Source organism: Netta rufina (assembly GCF_964035555.1).
Source record: "Netta rufina genome assembly, chromosome: 21".
Taxonomy (NCBI): domain Eukaryota; kingdom Metazoa; phylum Chordata; class Aves; order Anseriformes; family Anatidae; genus Netta; species Netta rufina.
The window spans coordinates 2,399,251-2,421,677 of NC_140145.1; the positions used below are offsets into that span (position 1 = coordinate 2,399,251).

At 41.8% G+C, this 22,427-nt stretch overlaps 1 protein-coding gene across 1 annotated transcript in view; it reads right to left on the reverse strand.

The window, feature by feature from the left end:
* Window positions 1-22,427, reverse strand: part of LOC311217673 (autism susceptibility gene 2 protein-like) — a gene marked incomplete at both ends in the record, with an annotated part of 663,617 nt that overhangs the window by 134,569 nt on the left and 506,621 nt on the right. The window contains one exon of the mRNA XM_084299926.1: window positions 2,313-2,342. Coding sequence (XP_084156052.1) covers window positions 2,313-2,342 — 30 coding nt within the window. The remainder of the gene's footprint in view (window positions 1-2,312; window positions 2,343-22,427) is intronic.

The window sequence follows — 22,427 nt, forward strand, 5'->3', positions numbered from 1 at the left end:
CCTGTCATCCAACAGCCCATTATCATGTCACGGCAGAGTGCACTTTTCTACAGGTCACTTTGTTTAAAATGACATGGATAATGCACATGTCAGCGAGCTGACAGTCCCGACCGTCCTTCAGAGATAAAAACCGCAAGACGAGCGCCTGTTCTTATCTGGGGTACATGCCTTGGTCTATCATCTAAGTCAGGCAGAACATGATTTCTCCAGAGAGCACTTTTTTCATTTCCTGATTTTAAGAAAATCAAATAAGCACCATTTGTCTTCATCTGAATATGCTTGACCTGCTCAAATGATGATGTCTCGCATTTTATAACAGGCTACATATGCTGAATTCAAATTAACAGCAGAACAAGGCCTTTAGATCTCTGCCTGAGCTGCCAGCACAGGCGGCATACACGCGCTGGGGTTAGCAGTCGTCTTTTAGAACTGGGCCTGAGCTATAAAACTCAAAGCTGGGTCTGGTGCTGGGATTTGAAAAGAACTAAATTATCAGGGATATTTGGATCTGCACTTAATCTCGTTTCATTAGGGTGGAAGACAAAATATAGATCACAGAGATGAAATGCATGTCTGGATTTCAAATCCTGCCCACGCAAGCATGGGGATATTCTGCGTGAGGTATGGTCTTGAGTATCTATTGTATTGCCTTGCAGACACAACACTCAACCCGCACACCACCACCATCCCCAAAGCTGCTGATTTGCCTTTTTATATGGGTGCGCTGTAAGAGAAAAATATTGTGAAACTGGCAGAGGTTGGCTTTGTGAATGCAGCAGTGGCAGGAAATTACACTTCTAGTTCTGGGTGCCATAAACACAGCAGCTGAGATTCAGTTTATCATCTTCTACTGCATAAGGAACATCCTGAAAATGAATAATCACTTCACAGGATGGAATGTAATGGTAATGCATTAAAAATTCATATCTAAAAGTGCAGGTTAATATTCTGTGCAAAAACCCAACAAAACCTCCCCTTTCTGTTGTCACACTGATTAACTCCAGTGATTAGTTCCCTTATGAAAGGGAAATCACTGCAGTTCAAAGTAAACAGTGGTTCTTTAACACAGTTAGCAAATTATTAAGAAACACAAGGAAAAAAAAAAATCTCTACTTGGGAAATTACTGGAAGCTGAAGGGCAAAGCTTTGGCAATTGTATACAGAATAGTTTGAAAATTTCCTGGGCTTTTTCGTACACAAATCCTGTACAGATCTGATTAAAACATGAAAGCTGATTTCTGTGTTCATTGTTTCCATGTGGATTCTACACCATATTTTTTCTTTTCTATTGTATTAGCCACATGCCAAAATGGTCACCTCTCTTCTTCGTGGCTTAACTTGAAGCTTGAACACTCATGAAACTCTAAACAATTCAAAGATTGGATACAAATGATAGTTTTTGACATTACTTTACCCTCCCCAACTTCTATCCCCCAATTTACCCAGTGAAAAAGGAGGAAAAAGTGATTATATTGTCAAAACATCCCTTAAGGCTCAACATACAAATGAAAATCACAAAATCCAACCTGGAAATAATGAAATTATACGAGTTTTTCTGCAATGATTATTTCATTTTTGCCAAAGAAGAAAGGTAGATGTTAGTCTGTTTATAGCATAAGAAATAAGACTCAAAAATGCATCAGTGTGAATACTATTTCTTCATTACTATTAACCTTCCAAAAAAAAAAAGTGTTAGAGACCAGTGTCTGGTTCTTTTTCAGCATAACTTTTTTTCCATTTTCTGCTTAGAAACCCAGTTATTATGATAACCATCAGCATGTTGTGTCGTTTGATGTAATGCGCAGTTTCCAAACGTTGTTTCTAAGTATATGTATATATATAATTTTATATTTATATGCATGTTGACCTTAGCACTTCAATTTGAGCTTTAAGACCCTTGACTACAGAGAAGCAAAACAGGCAAGCATGTGGTTAAATAACTGTTGAAAAGTGCAAATGTGAAGGTTACAAATATATTCAGTTGCGTTATTAAACTGTTAGAACATCCCAAGGGAAAATGTAACCTTAGAAAGGGTCGGCAGTCAGACTGGTGTTCATAAACAACCCACACAAACCATGGCATCAATATGCTTGAAGATGAATTGTGTAACCTCCAAAATATTCATTAGAATACTCTTTCCTTGGAGGTCTATTCCAAAATCAAATTAAAGGGAACAAAGGTGTTGCTTTGTATAGAGTTGACTTGGATCAATCCAAAAAGAAACTTTGAATAAATAACAAAATAATAAGAATAAGTGAATGCAACAAACCCAACAAAATATTCTTGCTCCCATACAGATTCCCTTTCCTACCTTTTCTTCTTGATCACTGTCGCTGTCACACTGAAACACAAAAAGGAAAAAAGAACAGGTAAGAAAAATATGCTATGGTAAAAAAAATTAAAAATTATTATAAACAAGATGGCTGAAACACTCAAGACCTGTGGTGTTGCATCTGGTACCTATAGGAAATAACTCAGTTACCGTACAGGAGGAAATTTTTCTCCACGCTGTTGTTTCATCATTTGCATGTTTGAATTATGAAAAAAAACGCACTGAAAACAACAAAAGCCATTTGCAATGCCCTATGTTAGTTTAATTCACATGCATGAGAGTTGATGGTGCATGAACACACTTAGGCTCTAAAACTGGATCAGGGAAGAAGAGAAACAGTATTGGAGGGCAGTTTGTTTTCTTTTGAAGGATGATATTGCTCGTGCTGCCTACCAGTGATTTGGTTTCAAAGGTTTTTTGGGTAGGAGGGCATAGAAATGGCTCAAGTTCACCCTTCCCAGAAGCGAAGCATTTACAAGGCTGCCATTTTACTCCAGAACTACTTAGAGGGCACAACCCTTGTCATTGCTTACAGGTGTTGCATTGAAGAATTCAGACAGCTCACGGCAGAAGGAACAACGTGCCCAAGAAAGTGATTCACTGGGGCTCTCTGTAATTCAGAACTAGCCCCAGTAACATAGCCAACACAATACCACAGGATGCTGAACTGTAACACCAGTGGGTCTTGCTAATTACCAAGTGCCGTTGCTCATTTTTTTTATCACTTTTACTATTGTAGAAATGCAGCAGGACTAGGTGAATCAAGCTCCAACACAGACAAGCAATAGAAAGCCAAAGCATGCTTAAACTTGCTAGAAGTACAAAAGCTGTTCTGGAAATAACCCTGTAAGGCCCGTGCAACTCACACCTAGCTGCTTCTGTCCTAGACACCAGAGATCTGATTCATCCCACCTAATTCTGGGCAACTCCCAGGTGATCACACTTGGCTCCCTCTGCAGCAGAAGAATGAGGGAAATATCTCCTCCTGTTTTTCAAACTCCGGGCTTAGAGTCTGGAGGACTGACCTGCCTCTGTCAGGAAAGGTTGAACTCACACCTCCGTGTGTCAGATGTTTCAAAGGGAAGTGTAAGATCACGAAAATGAAGAACTGGGCTTTCTTAAGTCAAGGACTAGCAGATTGCATTATGTCCTTAGAGAAGTTAGCAAAGCCCTTTATGTGTTTGCATCTGTGAGTATTTTTGTAATACAACCAAATTGCTGCAAAATTATTTATACATTGTGAATTCCAAAGGTTAACTATACAGTGGAATGTGAACAGCTACACCCACAAATATGCGTTTGGTTTGTAAAAGGCATGTCTCCTTCTATACGTTCTTTAACTACACCTTTTCTGTTTCTCTTGCTTTTCCCTTGTCTTCATTGGTACAGGGGGTTGAAAAGATGGTTTCTCCACACCAGTGAACTACATACTAACAAACAAAAGCTAAGAAAAATAGATCTCGTTTCCATAGGTATTTTTCCACTAATTTTAAATGAAGCAAAATATTTGTAAAAATCACAATCTCCTTTCAAAAAATTCAAAATATAAATTGAAGTGAAATCTATTTAATATCTGAAAGGATTTATATAGCAGTAGTTGCATGTAAATACATGAGATGGAGCATGAAGATATAACAGAGTTTTAACTCAAAATTTGAAACCCTCGTACAGAGATCAAGTTTATGAAGGAGGGAGGGTACTTAACTGACAAAATGAAAACTGCACATTTCTGGGACAGTAGGGCTTTTATATGAAGTACTCATGCCCTTACCCTGTAAATATTACACATTTTGATTTCAACATGACTCCATTTACGAGATTTTTGTATGAGGGGAAGCATAGTAAGTATGCTTGCGAAGCAAAGGCTGACATTTGCAGATAAGCAAAACTACACAAGGATTTTCATCCATGAAAATCACAGCACATCACAAAGAATTCCCATTTACTACCTCTATTTTACAGTTGCTGATAAAATTCAGCTTTGGGGCTGGAGCACTTCCTTCCACTGCTTGGTTACAGCCAGGAGCACCCAGTGGTTCTGGGGACCCTGCACCAGCCATGTGCTCGATATAACACATCGAGGTGACACATCTTATGTATTTCAAAATAGGGAGCCCAGAACCAATTCCTCCATTTACTCATGTCCTCTCCCCACCTTCCAGCCAACGTCCAACAGAAGTCCTGATTGTTATGCCTGAATCCAAAAGGAGAAAGAAAGGGGGTCGAAAGTGGCTATACAAGCAAGCAGGAATGATTCCCTTCTCCCAGCAGGTTTCAGAGGGCTTCAACATGCCATCGGCTCCTGCCGCTGGGGCTCGTGTGCACGTGTCCTGTGACACAGCTGCGGTCACAGCGCTTTGCAGCCGCTCCTCTCCCCACCATTTTTTGTTGGGTTTAAGTAATCTCTCCACCGCTGTGGATCAAGTCTTTCCCGGTTCACAAGCTTGGAAAGAGCTCAGGGTTTTGTGTTTTCTGCAGTGTGGAGGTACTTGGGGAGAAGAATACTTGCCAGCAGTGACATCTGAATTTGCCAGTAAACAGTTACCCGTATCTGAGTGAATCTGCAGAGAGAGTGCACAGAGCGACATCGGTGGGAAGTTATTTCCATCAAAGTGTTAAGCCTCCTGCTTTCCGACAGTCCAGTTCTAATTTCAAGGTCCGCTTAATTCCACATCAAATAATTACTGCTATACCCAGAAGCACCTTGTCTCCAGAGTTAAGCATATGGCGAAGGACTGAGACCTACTGGTGTCCATTATGGAAGCAGCACGGATGCCAAGCCGATTAAAAATGCTCAGGCTCCCTTCACAACATGCCCAGTGACTGACAGCTTCGCGATTTGGCCAGTCACCGTGGCTGCCAAAAAAGCCTCTGCTGCGTGGAGGCCCACATGGCACTCTGAGAAAACAGTTCCATTCCCGGTATTAAATTCCCACACTGACCCGAGGACTTTGCTGTGAGCTCAGCAGGAGCGCTCCATCCAATTTACAGCTCCATCCTCCAGAGCCCTCAGTGCCAGCCTCTGGCAGAGACGAATGATGGTCAAACCCCTCCAGCTCATAAATTATGCAAAGGCAATAAATGCACTCAGCAAACAGCTCCTAACGTTTGCCTAGCCTGGCTCCAGATACACTTTGTAAAATGCCAGGAGTCCTGCATACACAAGGCATCTATTTCACTCATAAAGAGGTTCTGTTGGTGGGGCGCAAGGAAAGGAGACCCGCAGTCCAGCAGTGCTGTCCTGTTCCCGTAGCAGGATTTTATGGACAAGCTGCATGAAAGAAAAAAACGGAAAGACAGGAGGAAGTGACTTCGTACACAGCATTAAGGTTCTATTTTCATGCGGTATATATACGTGTGTGCTTGTGTGCAGGCATTCATGTGTGTGTTCTGCACAGCCACATTACGCTGAATTTTCCCTGAAGATTAAATACACGGATTTCCTCTGCTTCATGGAAAAAAATCTGACGATTTATGTGCACGGGTAACTCCAAAAGTCTTGCAGAAGAGGTTTGCCGCTGAGGCTAGAAACTGAATGAAAGCAATTGTACTTTCTTCCCACATTGGAGGCTGGTTTGCTGTTTGAGCACTCTGGGCATTTCACTTGCACCCACATTTCCCAGTGGTCCTTACCCTGATGCGCTCATTTACATTCTTGGATGCATTTTCTTCCCCGAGGTGCTAATGCACAAGGTGCTTCCATCTCCTGCAGACTCGCTGCTAACCACTTCTGGAGAACAGGTCTCGGAAACCAGAGCTGACAACCGTGAAGTTGATTATTCAAAACTACTGGTCACTTCTGAAGACTTGAGCCTGCACTGCTTGCTACCTCAGTTGCTCCAGCATTCCCCTGCCTTCCAGGGCCATAGAAAAAACGTAAAATGATTTAAGTGCTTTGAGATTCTCAGAGCAAAAGCACAATGAAAATCTATACAATGGAAGCAAAAGAACCATGTTATCTCAGGCTCAGTTAAGCCTGCTACACAATCCCTTGTAGCTTGGTTACTATTTCTGTTACCTGACAGGTTTCATGTATTAATAATCAATTCACCTTTATTCTGTGAACAGCTTAGAGACAGCCTGTTTTTTTGTACGGATTCAAATACGCCTATCAACACTTCCAGGAGGAAACCTCACCTAAGGATTTGCCATTACCAGACACAAAAGTGATGGCAATGGATGGCAAAATGAGCCTGACCCTATGTCTACAGAAACTAGATGACAATTTAGATGTCACTGATTTAACAATGGCAAATTAATGGAATAGCAGTAGACGTGTTTCTTCTCTGCAATCTTGTCCTTCAGAAGCAGTTCTGCTTTTCCAACGTTTTCGAACGTCCGTTGTTTTCCATAATGTGCAGTCAGCACTTTCATACGGTTCTTTAAAAGCAGTGCTTTCCACTGTGGCCAGGTGAACTCTGCTCAGTGAGCTTCTCTGAAGGTAGCTCACAGCGCCTTGGAAGTCTGATGAAGCTGGAAGATGTTCCCAGGCACAGGTCCCACTCCAATTTTCTGCACTAGGCATCCTGTTTTGGAATTAAGTGATGCAAATGTTTTGTACTGGCCTTCTACTTTGGGCTCAGTTTCAGTATTCTGTGCCTATTACAAAAAGATCAGTTTTCAGCCTTGTTTCAGGAAACCATGGCTCTATGCACACACTGTATCTGAATATTCTGCAAATAACGAGGAATCCAAAACAGCATTCAGAGATGGCATGGCTTGATTTTTGGGTAACTGCCATTAGCTTCACTGTGAGTGATAACACAATGAATCAGGACAAGGAGCCTGCGGATGCCTTTTACACCTGAACAAGCTGAAGCTTCTTTCTCTGATGCTCAGGCCCAAGGCGCCTCCTATCCCCTCACTGACCACGGGTTGTGACAAGCTGCAGCCACCCAGAGACAGGTTTGAAAAAAGCCCAGAGCCACATTTCCAAATGCTGGCTTACATTATCAAAAATCCTACCAACCGACCCGCTCTTAGCTCTCATTTAGGCACTGTAATGAGAGCCAGATCAGCAGAACTGTTGAGCACCCACAGCTCTCATTTATGGCCAAGTTTTCAAATGAGCACGGAAAAAAATGCCATGAGATCTTTTCAAAACACAGCCTGATGGGCCCCTCTGGGGAAGGAGCCTTTGAAATGGCTAGTTTATGCTTCTGAAAGTCTAGTACTGGGCAGGAGGGACTCAACACTTTTCCCAAAGGATCTACAGCACTGCAAACCAAACCCAAAGCCTGGGATATACAAAGCTCGCTCGTAACTAGCTCCACAGATTTTTATAGGACACGCGGAAGCATTATGGCTGCTCCTAGTTTCCATATAATCAGTAGCAAGAATAAGACCAGAGTGACAATGACCTGCTCAAAGTGGCCAGAGTTATCACTCAAACTGTTCAAACACCTTTAACACCTAGTGTGCAGGCTACCAGCCATCATATCACTTGGCACACATGTGCTAAACGTTCAAGCTTTATTTTCCAGTATTTCTGCAACTCGGTGCTCGAGAAGCACTAATCAGAATCAGTAACCAACAAACTTGCATTTCCATACATGCGCTGCAGTCAAAATTCAAATTATTGTTCCTAAAATAAGCCCAAGGTGAAGAGGAAACAGAAAGCCTCATAAAGTCTTTGCACCAGCAAAAACGAAAGGTCTTCCTTCTGCCCCAGATTAAACCTTCTAATTTACTGCTATCAGTCAGGGCTGTGAAAGTGTTAGATGCACTCCTCATCATCTGGAGTATACACAAATATAACTGCAGTCTGATAAACTGGGAAGTAGAAAAAGAACTCTCTAATTCCCTTTTAAGGCTTAATTATTGCTGCGTTTTGTATAATAATAAGAAAACTGAGGATTGGACTAAAGACTGCATTGTACCTCCCAAATCTGCCCCAGCTGGGGAAAGTGTTAAGTTAAAATGCACAGCACATCTCCCACAGCACCCGCAGAATGAGACTGATCCCAACGCCACGTTTCAAAAATCAGACACCTTATGAGGTTACAGCTATAATTTGAGCCCATTTAAATAGCTTGAGAGAGTCTGGCCCAAATCAAGCTGAGTAAAGGTCTGTGCCACCTCACCAGCTCATTCAGGCTGAAGCAACACCATGGATTTCTATGTACCTTGCTGATTGAACACATTCTTGTGCAAAAAGTGGCAATCATTGAATGTATCATGTACAATGACATTGAGGAGGGCATTGTTCTCTATTCTGCTCAATGGACTTTGCTGGAACAGCTATTTCATATCTTGAATCCATTTATCATTGCCACCAAAGGAGTCAGCACTGCTGAAACGCCAGCACTGAACAAAGTGATTCTGCTCATCTGTCTGCTGAAAAGAAATCTGAAGAAAATGAGGGAAAACCCAGACCTCAGCCATGTTCACACTGACATTTACAATATTCTTGTCCATCTATCCACCAATGACAAACTGACAGCCCCGAAAAGGGCAAAGATGATATTTTAGCTATACAATTAGACCTTTGCTTCCAAGAAAAAAGGAGAAAAAAACATCTCCTAGATGAAAGGAGACACAGCCAGGGAATAAATGGGCAATTTTCTAATTGATGAAATAGAGACAGGCAGAGTCACAAAGAAACTAAGAGCAAGAATTTCACTTTTTTCTTTCCTATCTCTGACTTCGCCTGCAAGTAGCATTCAGCATGGAGCTCCTTGGCAAGGAATCTTATATATAGCATCTCACAAATTGGTTAACATCACAGTCTGCTTAGCAATTCTTCACCATTATCCACAGTGATTCAGTGTAAGGTATGACTCTGAAACAGCGATGGTCTGAGAAGTTTCAGGCCTGGTTTCTCAAAAGCTGAAATTATGGATTATTCACATAAAAGTCCCATTTTACACAAATTACCTTAGTCTGGACAAAAGATTGCAATGTTGACCTCTAATCTGAATCCCATTTTATCCAACTACTTCACTTCAGATGAAATGTATCAGTCTTGGACATTTAAAGTTATCTGCCCCTTACAGCAATAATATTCAGAACTTGGAACCACTTTCAACCATATGTCTTTTTAATTCCTCCCACCCAAGACTTGTATGATTGTTTTCCATTGCAAAACAACACAATTAGTGGCTCCTTCTAGCTCTACCATCAACAAGACAATGGTTTGAAGAGAAATGAGAGAATTACATTTTGAATGTTACCATGAATACATTACTAGCCATGATAAAGATGATCCACCCTATATTTATATAAAACACATACATGACCTTTGCAACTGGTGGGTGGTACATGTGTTCTTGGCAAACCGCAGTGAGCTTATTTGCAAAGAGGGATTTCACTCCAGAAAGAGAGCAAAACATGAGTCCTACTTTGAGGTTTGACTCTCTCGTTTCAACCCCTGTATTCCCAGGTTATCCCTCACAGGGGAAGGCCAGCAGCAATCTGAGCAGGGGAGAGGATGGAAGCCTTTCTGCGCCTGATGCAGGAGCGCAGAGCTGGCCTGACGACTGCCAGGGACAGAGCTGCAGTGTTGTGTCCTGGACAGCTGTGTGTGGCTCTGTTTCCCTCAGCAGGAAGATGTCTCTGGCATCTGCAGGCACCTCCAAGCACAGCCCCAGAGAAGACGAAGGGAAAGCAGCCCTTTAAGAAACAAATTTTCCTCTGCACCCCTGGAACTGAGCTGAGCCTGGTAAATTATTGCAGATCTCAGAAAAATGCAGCTTCTTTCCCCCAGTTATCACTCCCAATGGCTTCCTTATGGTGTCATTGCTCAATGATCCCACAAATGCTTAAGGTCCAATCCAGCTATCCCCAAAGTACGGGACAATGCTCCCACCAATATCAGCAGCAGATAAAATGGGCTTTCCAGCCGCGGCATTAGAAAGCTAACGATGCCAGGAGTTACTCGGCTCAGCATCTTCAGAAAGTGCCTGTGCAAGTCAGGCATCTGAATTCCACTAGACCAACGGGGCATCAAGCTGCTACCTGCCACAGACACAACCCAATTCTAATTTTACCAAGTCTTTCTGTTTTGCAACAGAAGGATGAACTCCCTGTCTCAGTCCGTCAATATAATATATGAAAAAAAAACCTACATGACTTTTCCTCTGGGATTCAGAATGCAAATTTGCAGCTTTCTTACCTGCCTTTCTATCTGCACACAATTTGCAGTATGTAAAGTCATTCTCAGCATCCTCTCAAGTGATTGGGATTTTGTCAGGGCTCAAAAAATAAAGAATAGTAAATAATAATAAAAATGTGCATTTATATTGGTGGACTAAGTCAATAGGAAAGAATTATACTAATCAGTGTTTAACGAAGTCAGTGCCTAATAGTGCATTAGCCAGTGTCCCTGGGTAAGTAAAGATTCCTGTTTTTATACCTCTTGGTCTTAGCTCAAGAGTTCAGTTTGGAATTTGAGTCCTCCAGGTACTTACAGGCTAATGAAATCAAAATATCCTGATGGACAAGAAGCAAAGCATGTTACGGGTTAAAATAATACAAGAATCTATTTTTTCCACTGTGTTGTGATCCATAAAAATCACCCTGAGCCTTTCCTCTTTCTTCTCTGCCTGTGAAGCCAATTGCTTTGATTGCAGTGATATGAGCTTGCTGAAATGACTTGCCCTTGCTTGTGAAGCAAATGGAACATGCTAATAGAACTTATCGCATTACCCGATGCAAAAGTGCCATAGCTCATTACTTTAAGATAAAAGGATATCATTGCAGACGGGAAGCAGAATTGACTTTCTGAGGCCCGACTTGATGATGATTTAATCAACTGCTCTCTTTCACTTCTCATCTCTGCGCCTGTCGGTTTCACAGGTGCTGTTAAATGAGACACTCAGAAAGTGAGCGGAGGGAAAGAAATTGCTGTCATTACTTTTCAAGAAAGGAGGTATGCAAATTTTCGACAGAAAGATTGCGTTCATAATGGGCCTGGTAAAATACAAGGATCATGCTTGACAGGTGAGGGCAAGTCATTTGTACGTCCTTAAAGTGAAGCAACCATCCTCATTTAGAAATTGTGCTCGATAAGAGAAGCTACAAATGAAAACCACGCAATGCCTGAGAAGCAGCAAGCAAACCTTTGAAGGCTTTGCTACTGCAGATCTGCCTTCAGCAGGTGCCTGGCGTGCCTTCACACATGTCTATTCCTAACTGCCAGATGGCCAAAGTTTGACCTCAGTTTCTCACAGAGAACTCCTCTTACATGTTTTCCTTTTTTTTTTTTTTTTTTTTTTTTTTTTTACTGTCAGCTTTATATTTGCAGTCCAGGGCCTGAGAGTTTCTTCCTTTCTTCATCACTGCCAGAAATAGAAATCACAAGAAAAAAACTAAGTGAGGGTTGAGTTAACTTTGAAAATCAGCTTTGAAAATCAGTCAGTTGGAGGTGAAATTTGTTTTCTTCTGCATGCAACAGAATATTACAGATCTTGGATGGTCCAAAGCTTATGGTTCATATGCCAAGTAAAAAGCAAAGAGAATGATCCACAAAAAGGGTTCACAGAAAGCAAAAAGGATGAAAAAAATGCTTTTCCTGGACCCAAAAGGAACCTGGCATTCTGTGTAATTGCAACACCAGAGGACAGTTACAAAAGAGAGTAGTTCAACGTCCTGTTGACCTAATGGAAAACCTCTGATATTCCAAAATTAGAAGCTAAAGAAAGGACTATAATAGAGATGATGAATTTATGTACAGGTTAAAAACACTCTATAGATCTTGGATGGCCATTGAGCAGTTTGGATCATTTCAAATGGGGAAATGAGAACTACCAGGCTCTTATTGGTGTCAATCACGTTTTCAATCAGAGCCTGATAGCTAGCCACAACGAGCAGGTTCCTTGGGGACTGCACTGGATGCAAGTTATGGACGTAGCAGTTAAGTTATAAAGATTCTGACATTCCACCTCAGATAACAGCATAAGATTTACATAGAATTAATGCCACGGATACTTAGAATTAAATAAGAAAATAGCTAGGAAATATTGCCACAAAAGAAGCTTGATACAATGGAAAAGGATTAAAATAAAAGCACACACCATATTAATTCTACTCATACATGCATTTTAAGAATTGTAAATATTCTTTCTCAAGATACACCGTTCGTTTGATTCAAATGCCCCTCAATTTTTCAGGAAATAAAATCTTATTAATCTTATTAAATCTTAGTTGATCTTTTGACTATGTGTTGGGTTCTTAACCCCCTCTGTATCTACGTAATGGATAGCAAGCCCGTAATGCTCTATAGATCTGCCTCATCTCTTTCCAGGAACACTTCATTGTAGGTTGAAAAGGAACATGATCAAGGAGAGAGAGCTTTGTGCTAGGATGGAAGATCTACCTGTGACACTGGCTCTGCACCACCTCAGGCATGTCACTCTTCCATTCTTCTGTCACCCTTCTATTTTTCATCTGTTTTGGCTATTAAATGGTACAGTTTAGGATTTGGGCAGTTTTCACTATACATGTTTACAAAGTGTAAAGCATAATAGGGCATTTTTCTTCAAGAACTTTGATCCTAGTAAATAGAACAGATAAAGAAGGAAAAAGCACTAAGACTTGGATCAGGCCCTAGACACATCATGCCTATTTTCAGTATAAATCTCATCTTCCACCAAATAAACTGTATGACCTATAGCAAATTACACCGTTTCAACAGAAAATTATTTTTATTTTAAATTACAGAAGTACACACAAAGAAGCAGCAAAAAAATATCAGCAACACAGTACAGGAGTTCTCATCCTGTACAGGCTGCAGCAACTCCAAGACAAAATGGCTGTTGAAACACACATGAAGAGAGATTCAATTGGTGTGTACAATAAATCAGAAATAATATCCAAAACTAAAAATAATAAAGAAAAAGCTGTCTCTTCTCTTCTTTCCCATACAAGAAGAATTGTCTAGCTTTTCAGCTCTGTATCTTTACTCTAGGCTAAGTAATTTAAAGTGAATTGTATAAATAATAAATAATAAATAATAATAATAATAGTTCCCCAAGCAACCCAAAACAATTGATCCTTAGGGATAAGACCTCAACAGTTGAGCTATAAACCTTCGAACATTGGATTTTAATGGATACTAAAAACTCTTAACTAAGCCATATAAATATAACCTGAAACAAAATGATTTGTGTTGTAGGCTGTTTGCAAACTCCCATAAATGTTCCTCATTGTCACAATGCCAGAAAAATAACTCAAACTGTGTACTCAGCCCTGTAAACTGGCTTCTATGTTGTGGTTTCATTCTCTTTTTCACTCTCTGTTTTATAATTCATTGCTCACATGGTTGTTATATATTATTACTATTATTTATTACTGCCTTTTTCATTTTTGCAAAATTTATAAATTGTTTGTGCTAGACCTGAGGGAAGACAAGGATTATTCTACATCTACTGCAAGTAAATATAAATTGTAAAGACAATGGCACACTTTGGCCTGCCTGCCTCAAATTTCCTGTTTTGACATACTGTATGCTATAATTTGGAATCTGTACTCTCTTATTAGAAAATGAATGCATTATGTTTTGTGTTTTTTATTTTATTTTTTTCTGAATGCTACAATTATAATAATTTAATTTAAAACAGGAGTTACATTTCTCCATTTAGAGGTAAGCAGAATTGTACAATTTTACGTTTATCAGATGGACCCAATCCTTTGTTATTCCTAAAGAGGCTGGGAGAAGGTGTGAGTATCAACAGTCAGGTGAAATGCTACCCAACAGAACATCCGCTGCGGGGGCTTCCTCCTCCACTAATGAACAGGCAGAAGTGGTACCTTGGCATGCCCCAATGGCCCATGTAGGAATGAATGCATTACTTCTCTCTTCCTCTCGACCTCTTGTAACCAGTCCTAAAGCCAGGTGTACCTCCTCTCTTCTGAGAAACGTCTCCCCACTACTCTGACTGCTGTCTGCAGTGCCCTAGTGAAAGAAAGTGGTGACTCACAGTGCTCAATGAGGTGGCTGTGCTCATAGTAGAAAGATGGGAGCTTCAGAGAGGCCCCAATCTCTGTTAGAGGAACATTCCCAAGTATAAATATTTACCATGGAAAGCCAGGCCCTCCATTTACCACCAATGCACTTCTAGCAGGGGTATATGAAGGGTGTGTGTTTGTTTTTCTCACTGCTGCATTAGCCCACCACCAGAGTAAGGTGATAAAAACTCCTGTATCATAAATGATATCGCAGACTCCATGACTGTTATCAGCAGTGGCAAATTACCTCGCACAGCCAAGGCAAGGTATTGCTTTGAATACCTGGCTTTTAGCACAGTGTTCAGAAAAATTATCCTTGTCCAGGCGAGTCTTGGAAAATGCAGGAGTTTTGCCAGCAACAACTGTGTTTAAGCACGGCTGTAGCTAACACAGAGCTGAGTGTCGTGAAGACTGGCTGTATGTGCCTTTTAGCTGCGATGGGACTGAGACTTCACACTGTTAGAAATCATCTCTTCCAAAGGGAAACCCCACGGAAGGGCCAGGAGACATCCTGAGTGTGAGACACAGGACTTGACATCAAACCTTTTGTCAAGAAAGCAGGGAGACACTGAAATAGCAGGGGATGCATCTTGCAAAGCAAGACCATTTGGGAATCTGGGGAGCCATCCATGGGAGGCCTATGAGATGTCACATCTCAGATCTTTGTGGTCACCTCTGTCCCACAGGTAGAAAACCTCTCTAGATTCTTCCCGCTTCTTTTCTGTCTGCATGGTCCCAGCAAACCACCTGCAGCTTTGTACAACATCCATAAAGGAATTATAAACTGCTCCGTCTGTACTGTAGTTTTGAGACAGATTACATAAAACATGGAAATTCATTGCTCTCTCCAGAGATGCTCCCTATGAATACAGAGCCCTGGAATTTCACAAGGGACTTTTTATACAGGTAGAGACTCCCTCTATTCTATAGACTGTAGATACCAAACTACTGGAAATTCAGTTCTGATCTCTTCTGAAAATTTAGTAGGAGGAAGGCTCTGAGATTTCAGACATGCCCTCTTCACAAAAACCTCTGTAGGCTACATCCATAAAAGGAACTGGGAACTGAATAAAAAGATGCAAAGGGTAGAAGCTAGATTAGTGTAGATTGGTGCATATTTTAAAAAAGACAAAAATATAAAATATAAAACGTAATTTAGAACTACAATAATTCACTTAAAAATAGGGCAGGTTATCCCTAACTGAAAAAGAAAAATTTAAACCTTGCCTAAATTCTGTGCCCTAGTTCAGTCAGAGTTACTGTACTCCAGGCAGTACAATTAATTAGTGGAGATCATATAGCCTGTGCTATACAGAAGGTCATAGCAGATCATACCCTCATTGCCTTAAATGATGTGAATTTATAAATTCCTAAACATCCACATCTCTCCACTCTTACTTCTACAGCTAGCCTGTTAGTGCTTTGGACCTTACCGTTACCCAACAATTCAGGCCACCTTGGTTCAGCACAAACACTCCCTTCCACGATGTGCAAATTCTCAAGTGGATGACCACTGAACTTACCCTGCTAGGAAGGTTTCTTACTGCCCATCAACAGTGGGGTCCTGCCAGCTTTTACACCAAATTTATTGTTGATATTGCGTGCATTGAGTTTCATTCTTGTTCAAAAGACTCATTTTTATCACAGTGCAGGAGAAGCACCTCTTTAAGGACCAATTCAGCTTTGGTGTTAAGTTCGACTACCGTTTTGAGTAATCAATACAAAAAGTCTGCTACAAGAGGACACTGTGATTTACAAATACAGGGGAAAAAAGAAAATGATGCAAAGCCATTGGTATGGATGTGAAGGACTGTTGGGAAGGGGGAAATAAAAAGTCTATGAGAAGAATCTGAACAACCAATTTAATCTTGGAGGAAAATTCAGCAGAGCTATCCTGTGTGGCAGCTATCATTAAAAGATAGAGGAGAGATCTACAGGAAATTCAATATGAAATCTAAAATGTACACCAATGGGATCCTTCAGAGAAAGTGAGAGGGAGGGAGAAAGCAGTTTCTCATAAAGCATTACAGAAATCTGCCCCACATCTTTCCTCAGAGCTAAGAATAATTATTAACATGTAAGGGAGAAATGTTAGCAGATACACACTCTGAATAGAGGAATACTTCGATGCATGCATCAGATTTACCAAGGACTCTCCTCCCTTCCATACTCAACAGAAGAGAGTTCAAGAGTGCATGTTTTCTTCCCATCCTACATGCTTACAGCAATTTCCATCATTTCTCGTCAATACATGAAAGCCTAGTTTAATTTGGGCTCTCGTCGTTCCTGCTGAATGAGGGGGTTTGTTGGTATTTCACCAGTAAGAAAATAGAGGCAGTTAACCTTTTCTCCTAACAAAGTGCTGGAAAAGAACAAATATAGTACATATCACAGTAGCACAAGGCTAAATTTTGTAATGGCACAGGAATAAAGAAACAGAAGACAACTCCCATCTTTTGTCTAACAAAACCAGATCCATGCTCCAGCAAAACTGAGCTACAGCCACCCAATGGCAATACATGCACAGCATCATGGCTGGAAGGACCTGAACTGCATGGGACTCTATGCGTTTACCGACACCAAAGACAAGGACCCATTTTAATTAAACAGACGACCAAGAAGCAAAGGAAATCACTTTGCTTTACAGAAGATGACTTGCTCCCTTCCCCTCCCATGGGGGCTGGCTTTGGTACCTCATTCACGTCTGCCATGTGGTAACACCCCAGAGACATCTGCTCAACGCTGGCTGTATGGGGCCATGCAAGCGTATTTCTGAGCTGTAGGTTTTTTTATTATTTGTACTTCTGCTTTTAATAGGAAGAAAAAAATGGTCATTGTGATGCTTCTGGGCAAACTCTGCATACTTGGAAAAATGAGCAAATGTAGCCAAGAGAGAGTGTGTAAACAATGCTCCCTGAACTGCCGGGGACATCGCACTCGTATGCCCCGCACGCGGGCGTCTTCCCTCCCGAAACCTCGTCTCCCCCTAAGACCTCAAAGGGTTAAGCCTGCAAATTGCCTTGCTGTGCTTCTGGGACAGCATGAAGGATGGCTGCCATTGCCACGGTCAGATATGACAGCGCCAATTTGATGTGCTGCCATCAAGGGCCTTCTAAGAGCCGAGCGCCCTGATGGTTTTGTGATGCGAACAGTCGCATCGCAAAATGGTTTTCCTCTCCCGCTGCCTCTGCTTCCATCTGCTGCTGGGCCGAGGCACAGCCGGCTGCCTGCCTGTCACAGCATGTATTAAAATTAGCTGGGGAGGAGGCACTCAGTTGTGCTAATTACATTTTAATCATTGGAAATGTGTTGGCAAATCAAGCCTTGATTGCCATCTCGGAGTCTGTCTCCTCCAGCAGAGTGAAGGGGCTGTCTGCATTAGCCGGGGCCTGCTGGGCCCAGTTCTTTCACAGAAGATAGAATATGGTGCCTGCTGGCCCACCACTGAGACTGCTTTGGCACATTATTAAAAAGCCACAAGGCTTGTTTCAAATCATCACTGTGTGAGCTCTGCTCATTCGCACATCCCTGGGTATTCCAGCCACTTGGTACTTTTAACTATATCTTTAGTTTACCTTGTGGGCTAAAAAACAATTTTGCATGCGTGGGTGGAGGAAGCCGGAGCTTTTTTGCAGCTCGTCGGGCTGGGAACGGAGCCGGTTGTCAAAACGCCTTCCTTGTCAGCTGCAACACTGCACTGAATGGCATCCTAAAATAACTGGAACTCGCGCAGCCCCCACTTTATCACGGGAAGGTTCGGTACAAGCCCGGCTTGGTCAGAGCCATGAGAGGTGGAGAAGTCCCTTCCTGTTTCTCATTTAACATGTCAAAGGGAACTGAGTTGTCGATTACTCTCAGGCCAGCCAAGCTTGTAAATCAAGCTTGGAGATGAACAGAAAAAGCAATGAGGGTCCTCTTTGTTCCTGTGACTAAACGCTCACATGCAGGTCCTAAAATCAGCACACTGGATGCAAATCAAAAGGATGAATTTTCCAGCCCTTTTCCCAGCCACATTTGAATTTTTATTTTTTTCTTTAGCAATACAGGAAAGCTTCCAGAGCAAGCAACCCGAACCAGAAGCAGGAAGAGCCAGGATCTCTCAAATGTTAGACCATGTGCAGGCTAAACAAACCCAGAAGCATCTACCACCTGCAACCCCCCTCCCAAAATAAACAAACAGAAAATACACTATGAATATGTTGAAACCTGAAAAATTCAACCTCAAATCTCCCTTTTATAGCATGTAAATACTACCCTCAGACGAATCTTGTCAACACAGAAACTATTCCCATTGCCTTACAGGCAGCGGCAGAACTGGCCTCCTCCTAGGCTGGATTTTCAAGAGTGGCAGGGCCAGGCTTGCAAGGGTTCATCGCTTCACAATGCCAAGGTTCCGAATGGCTTGGTTCACTGTCGGACACCTAAGCAAGTGCCAGATTCCCCAAGTGCTCAGCAGCCAGCGATGCCTATTGTCGCCCTTGAGTTAAAAGTTCTAAAATACCTCACCAGACTAAACACTTCTGGCAGCCCAAAGGGTTTTATGATTCAAATGAGGGGTAAACACTGAAGCTGTAGACTTCAGCCTTGCTTCCTCCCTTGCTGGTGAAGGTGAGGGCAAAATGCAGCCACTGAGAGAAGCGTGCAGAGATTTCTGCAGTGGCATTTCTCTGCTCCTCCACACATGGCGGCAGCGACAGCAAAGATGGAAAGAGAGTGGAAAATCAAGCACACGACATCTACACACCAGCTTCCAACCCCTCCTGAAATCCCTGTAATATTCCCCTTATTAGTATGTGCGAGTAGATTTTTAGTTGTGCATTTACGACACCTCACACAGCCATACACAGGCATGATCAAGTTATAAAAGCTTGAGTACCAAATACATTTGTTCAGAACAAAAGCTATTTTTACAGCCCCTGAGAGGAGGCAGACTTCGGGGTTTTTTTCCTTCTTATACAATTACATTGCCATTGAATGTAATGTTTTCATGACCATCGTATAATGGAACTTAAAACTGATCATTTTATAGCCCCAGCAATAATGATAAGGGTTTGCAAATACCACAGAGAGAAGCTATGGTGTCCTGTCATGCAGCTGTATTGCCCAGACTGAATCTGAGACAAAAAGCTAACTTATACGCATGCTGTAGGAGAAAACTGAGTATCCAAGTTTCAAGGGTGCGAGAAACTGGAAATTAAAATCTGGCTGATACGCATTATGACAAATAGTCAAACAGTTTATTTTAAAAGGCTTACTAGAACATTTTTGTTCTTTTTTAACTTAAGAGCTTTACATTTAAATGATCTAATCCTCTTTGGCAATTTTAACAGGAACACTATACAAAAAAACATGATTATTGTAAGTAAATGAGACATAGTTTTCATTCAGCATATTTAATTTTCTTTTTGCCTTTAAATAAGGGATAAGTGTATTTATATTTGCTTGATGGCTCCAGTAGTTCCAGTAACCAGCACCAACTGCACTTTGGAAGTAAGCTCTTCTTCCAAGAAGCGCGTTAGCATGTGTACCCACCAGGACCATGTTACCTGGTCAGGATTCAGGCTGCTCTAACTGATTTTGTGTGTGTTCAGAGGACTCTGCCCCATGGAAGCAACAGAGCAGATAAACTCACAAACCAAGCTAGCAAATTCAAATAGTATCACTGACACCCTATTTTATACTCTGTTACATGTGCAACTCAGAAATACAAGCATCCCGTTTTGTTCCCAGAAACAAACTTACATTTCCCCCAGACCACCAGTAAAAAGTTTTCTGAGTGGGTCACAACGAGACCTCAGGACACCTGGGGAACCGTGCTGAGCGGGAACATTCAGCCACTGGAGATAAGCCACCTTACTCCTGCATGCTGTCAAACACAGGGCAGTGCCTGGCAGACAAAGCAGGGGCCTGTACCCCCTGCTGCACATAGGTGTGCTGCCCAGCCATGCGGGCCCACTGTCAGCCTCACCGCCACACACATGATGTACAGCCCAGCCGTCTCTCCAGATGCAGGTAGCAGCCAGTCACCACGAAAAGACAAAGCCGTAGGACAATCCTAGTGCTCTGACAGATCTTTAAGGTCTTTCAAAAGGGGTTGGACCTCTACTAGCAGCACTGATCTTCATTATTCACAGTACAAACATGGAGGGGGGGGTCCTGTAATTTGGGCAATGACAAAACATCTGAATAAAATCACCAGAATAAGAAACATCCATCCTTTAGCTTTCTATCATTACATTTAAGAAATATTTTGATTATATTTGAGATAGGAAAGAAAGATACGTTATTCCCCTCTGTCCCTTAAGGCCAACCCTCCTATGCCCATCCCTTCTGTCCCTATTCCATATGGGAAAATAAAGCTCTTTTCATTGCTGAGGATTTGGTGTTTACCAAGGGGAACAATGGTGATTTTGCATGGCCACTCCTCTAAGGCATGTTGGAGGAAAAACTGACAGGGGACAGAGTCTACAAGACTCTACTTTTTCAGGTCTAGATATATAACCTTGTCAAATGTTGGTACGCTCCTTCCAGTGGAAATGTCTAAATAAAGGGGCAAATGGTATTTTTAATCCATGATAAGGACTGTAGTATTCTGGCTGAAGAAAAACCCCCAGCACAACATACAGGCCTTATCCTGAACCACCCACTCTGAACTTGTTCAGTGCCTGCTCAGGCAGACCACGCATGGCCCTTCATTATGATTTCCAACCCACAGAAATACATCTCAAAGAAATGAGAGTGAGTGCCCTATGGCATTTAGGACCTTATTCAGCTGGAAAATGAGGCAGCCTCCCAAGGCACAGGAGCCCTGAAAGGGCACAGAAGCTCGCAGACCTGCTCTGAACATAAGGTCAGCCAAACTCACAACCAGGAGGAGATAATAAAGGAAACATTTACCAGCTCCATGGCAGAAGTAGCAAAGAGCTCATCTTTATGCCCAGGTACTTTCCCATCTCCCTTTTTGGGCCCTACAGTGTTGCCTCAGAAGGAGAGAGTGCTTCAAAAAGATCTGGGCACCGAGAAGGGAGTTGCCATCTAAGCTTTGGCACACAGCAGCTCTTAAAGCTTTCAGTATCACATTCCAGAGGAGATGCTCTCTTGCCCCTCACCAGAGAAAGCCCGAGGAGACCACCGTCCATACACTGGGGGCTGTCTTGAATATTCTTCTGCCTGGCTCCCTGAGACACCTAAACTAGGTGCTGAAATCCCTCCATGATACTGGAAAACAAGACATTACAAATGGGAAAGCAAAGAAAACACTGAGAAAGCCTCTTAATTTTTCACACAAATAACAAACCAGCCTTTCTTTGAGGCCATCTAAAGCTAATTCAGGTCACACATAATACAAGTTGTGTTGCTAAACATAATCTGCTTATTTGTATTATTGCCCATTCGCGCAGTGCTTTCAGTGGACATATTTGTTCTGCCTGTTTCTATCTGGAACCACAAAGATACCTTGATAAAAGTAAATTAAGGAATTTTCATGGGCATTATGAAAAGTGAAGGGTGGCAATTTTGCCCCCACCAGAACTGTTGCTACAGGACCTCAACTGCTGCATGAAATACACGTTGGAAATACAGAAGCACCACGTGGAAAGGGTGCTCTTGGTGAAGAGCACACTGAAAAATAAGCTGCTTCCCATCAGCAAGTGCATTCTTTATCTTTAGTGTAACATTTATAAAGCTTGTTCGGGAAAAAAATGTGTTAAATCTTTCATCAGGCTACAGACACTTTATTTGGAGTCTTCACAGAAACCCGAAGCAGTGCCATAAGGTGCCTGGAATATTAGCCAAGATAAAACCTTCAGGGCCATGCACGCTACTGTTTTCAAATCTGTTCTTTCATCTGATGTGCCAGTCGAAATTACTTCTGCAACATGGTCAGAACCAACCTGGATGGATTTATAATGCCTCAAATTGCTATGGGCATATTTTTGTGAATCGCCTAGAGACAAACAGATAATTCTCTTTAGATTGTGCAAATTGCTAATTCTTATGCATGTCATGTGTTTTCCAAGTGGCATGTTTAGACAAGAAAATTGCAGAATATTCCTGATGTCACCAGAGCTCTATGCTTAGAAAGCCACAGCAGTGCAGGACATTGTCCTTATACATATCTCAGCATATATATATTACAAATCATTTTAA